We start from the raw sequence: 2,381 nt of genomic DNA on the forward strand, positions 1-2,381 counted from the left end.
ACGAGTCAAGATTTTCAAGAGAAGAGAAGATGAAGAGTATGCACTTGAAGCATTGGCAGAAGAAGAGCAGTCAGAAGAAATTCTAGCAGAAGAAGCAGAGAATATGGATGATGTAGCTGATGGAGAAACATGTCTACTGAAAACTGATGAAGAATTGGACCTGTTTGTAGACTTAGATGATCATGGATAGTTGGCTCATCCGGAGGATGCGCAGGTTTAGAGGGGGTCGATGTCGTGCTGCTGTGCATCTGAGCCGTAAACACCTCCATTTTTGTTGTGCATCTATGTTATCTTTTCACGTGTGTTTCATTGTGTTTGATTGCTATGTTATCTTTCCATCATTTTCTGTACCCGCATCCAATGTACATACTCCACTTGTGTGTTTGTGTTTGCGTGTGTTTCTATTTGTGTACGTGTTGTGTGTGTGTCAGAAAAATATGAAAAACTGATGCCAAATAATATTATCATGCTGTCAATTTCAATGAAGAACTCCAAGAAAAGTGCAGGAAACCATGGAATCAAAGGAAGCCATGTAGAAGCCGACATTTAAGCTATGAAGACAAAGGTTGCACGTGAACAAGGCCAACGTAACATGCGGGACAATGAAGCAGAAACTGTTTTTATTGGTTTGTCCCAGCTCAACACTGTGTTATGGAATGCAATGCTCACAGCATATGTAGAGCAAGAACAAGACAAAATATCTATAGAATTGTATTGCCATATGCAAGAGGAACATGCAATTCAAGATGAGATTATATTGATGACTGTTCTACAAGCCTGCTGTGAAGTAGGAGAATTGGAGGCTTGTAGGAAACTACAATTTTGATGCTGTATCTACAGGTTATGAGATGAACATAGCCCTTGCAAATACTGTCGTTTGTGCTTATGGGAGTTGTGCAAACATGGCAGATGCTCAGGCAATATTCGATGGACTTGTCCAGCCTGATTCTGTGTCATGGAATGTGTGCATTGCTGGTTATGCACAAGAAGGAAATTGTAATGCTAGTTTTCACATGTTCCAGGAAATGCAATTGGCAGGTTATGATCCAGACCAAGTGGCCTTTGTGTCTCTTCTTTCATCTTGCAGTCACACTGGCTTTGTCACTGAAGGTGTTGAGTATTTCAAGTCTATGAGCAAACTGTTTAGTTTATAGTCAGACTCGAAGCATTATGCCACTATGATAGACCTTCTTGGATGTGTAGGCGACTTTGAGAGGATACAAAGTTGCTTGTTAGGAATGCCTATCAAGGCAGATTTAGCTATTTTGTTGTGCTTGTTAGGGATGTGATTTTCGTTTTGCTTTTCATCTGGTTGTTTCTGGGGAAGGACGATGCACTATATGGGGGAGGATCACAAACTGTTGTTCAGCAACACCGCAAAAGCTCTGTCACCGAAATCCAGCCAACACGGCTGTTTGCTTGTATTGGATCTACGATTCCATCGTTCGTCGCATAATTCTACACAATGTGCTTGAATCTCAGCTCCTGTAGCCATGCGCAAAAGGGACCGACGGGCAGCTGCTCACAGAGGGGGAATTCTTTCTTGTGGATAAGATTTCACTTGCAAATGATAGTGTTCTTGAGAGATTGAATAGTGTTTGGAAGCCAAAGCGCCTTTTGGTCCTGGCAGAAAACGGAGGATGGTCCTCTTCTTGAAGCCCTGCAAAAGGGGAAGCTTTTCCTGGGGCTTTGCTTGCCAGATTGGTAGAGCTCTTCAAAAATGCAAGACCGGGCTCTAATATAGGAAAATTTTCAAATTCCAGTCCGACGGAACATGCCCAAATCTCAACTGCAAGTTTATGGGAAAGCTTGTATTGCTGTGGAGAAGATCTACTCTCCAAATGTGCAGAAGGCACAAGTCTAATGCAATGTTTTCATAGTGTGGTAGCTTGGCATATTTCAACCAGAAGGCTGGCTCCTTTTGGACACGCTCCCTTCAATCCCATACTTGGTGAAACACATCATGTATCGTGTGGCACACTCAATGTATTGTTAGAGCAGCACATAACTATGGACAAAGTCGATCAGAGAAAAAAAAAGAGGAGATTTTTGTCACCCCCGCCCTTGATGTTTGCGGATTCAGCTTCTTATCATAGGCACGGTGATGACATAATGTCAGATAAGAAAAGGAGCTGAACTTGCCATTCTTCTTGGATATACATGGAGATCACAAGTTATTTTTCTAAGGCGGTATGCCTATAACTGCAGCTTCTTGTCAAGAGTAGTTGACAACTTCTTTGTTGTAATTCACTTAGCAAGCAATATAGTGATCTTTGGCATTAAAAATTTGAGATCTTCTTGTTAGCCTCGCGCCTTGCAGCATCTTGAACCCCGTGTTCAGCAGCTCTTGCACGAACTCCATGACAATGCACAAATAGACG

At 42.2% G+C, this 2,381-nt stretch overlaps 1 protein-coding gene across 1 annotated transcript; it reads left to right on the forward strand.

Moving 5' to 3' along the window:
* Nucleotides 1-592: 592 nt before the first annotated feature.
* On the forward strand, nucleotides 593-1,456 carry LOC148028818 (pentatricopeptide repeat-containing protein At2g37320-like). The gene is made up of 3 exons (XM_087688498.1): nucleotides 593-782; nucleotides 841-1,126; nucleotides 1,282-1,456. Exons 1-3 carry the CDS (start codon nucleotides 593-595, stop codon nucleotides 1,454-1,456), a joined length of 651 nt encoding a protein of 216 aa, XP_087544624.1.
* Nucleotides 1,457-2,381: the final 925 nt, after the last annotated feature.

The sequence above is a fragment of the Lygodium microphyllum genome, chromosome 11 (genome assembly GCF_053477565.2).
Source record: "Lygodium microphyllum isolate KBCC chromosome 11, Lygodium_microphyllum_v1.1.10, whole genome shotgun sequence".
In the NCBI taxonomy this organism is placed as follows: Eukaryota; Viridiplantae; Streptophyta; class Polypodiopsida; order Schizaeales; family Lygodiaceae; genus Lygodium; species Lygodium microphyllum.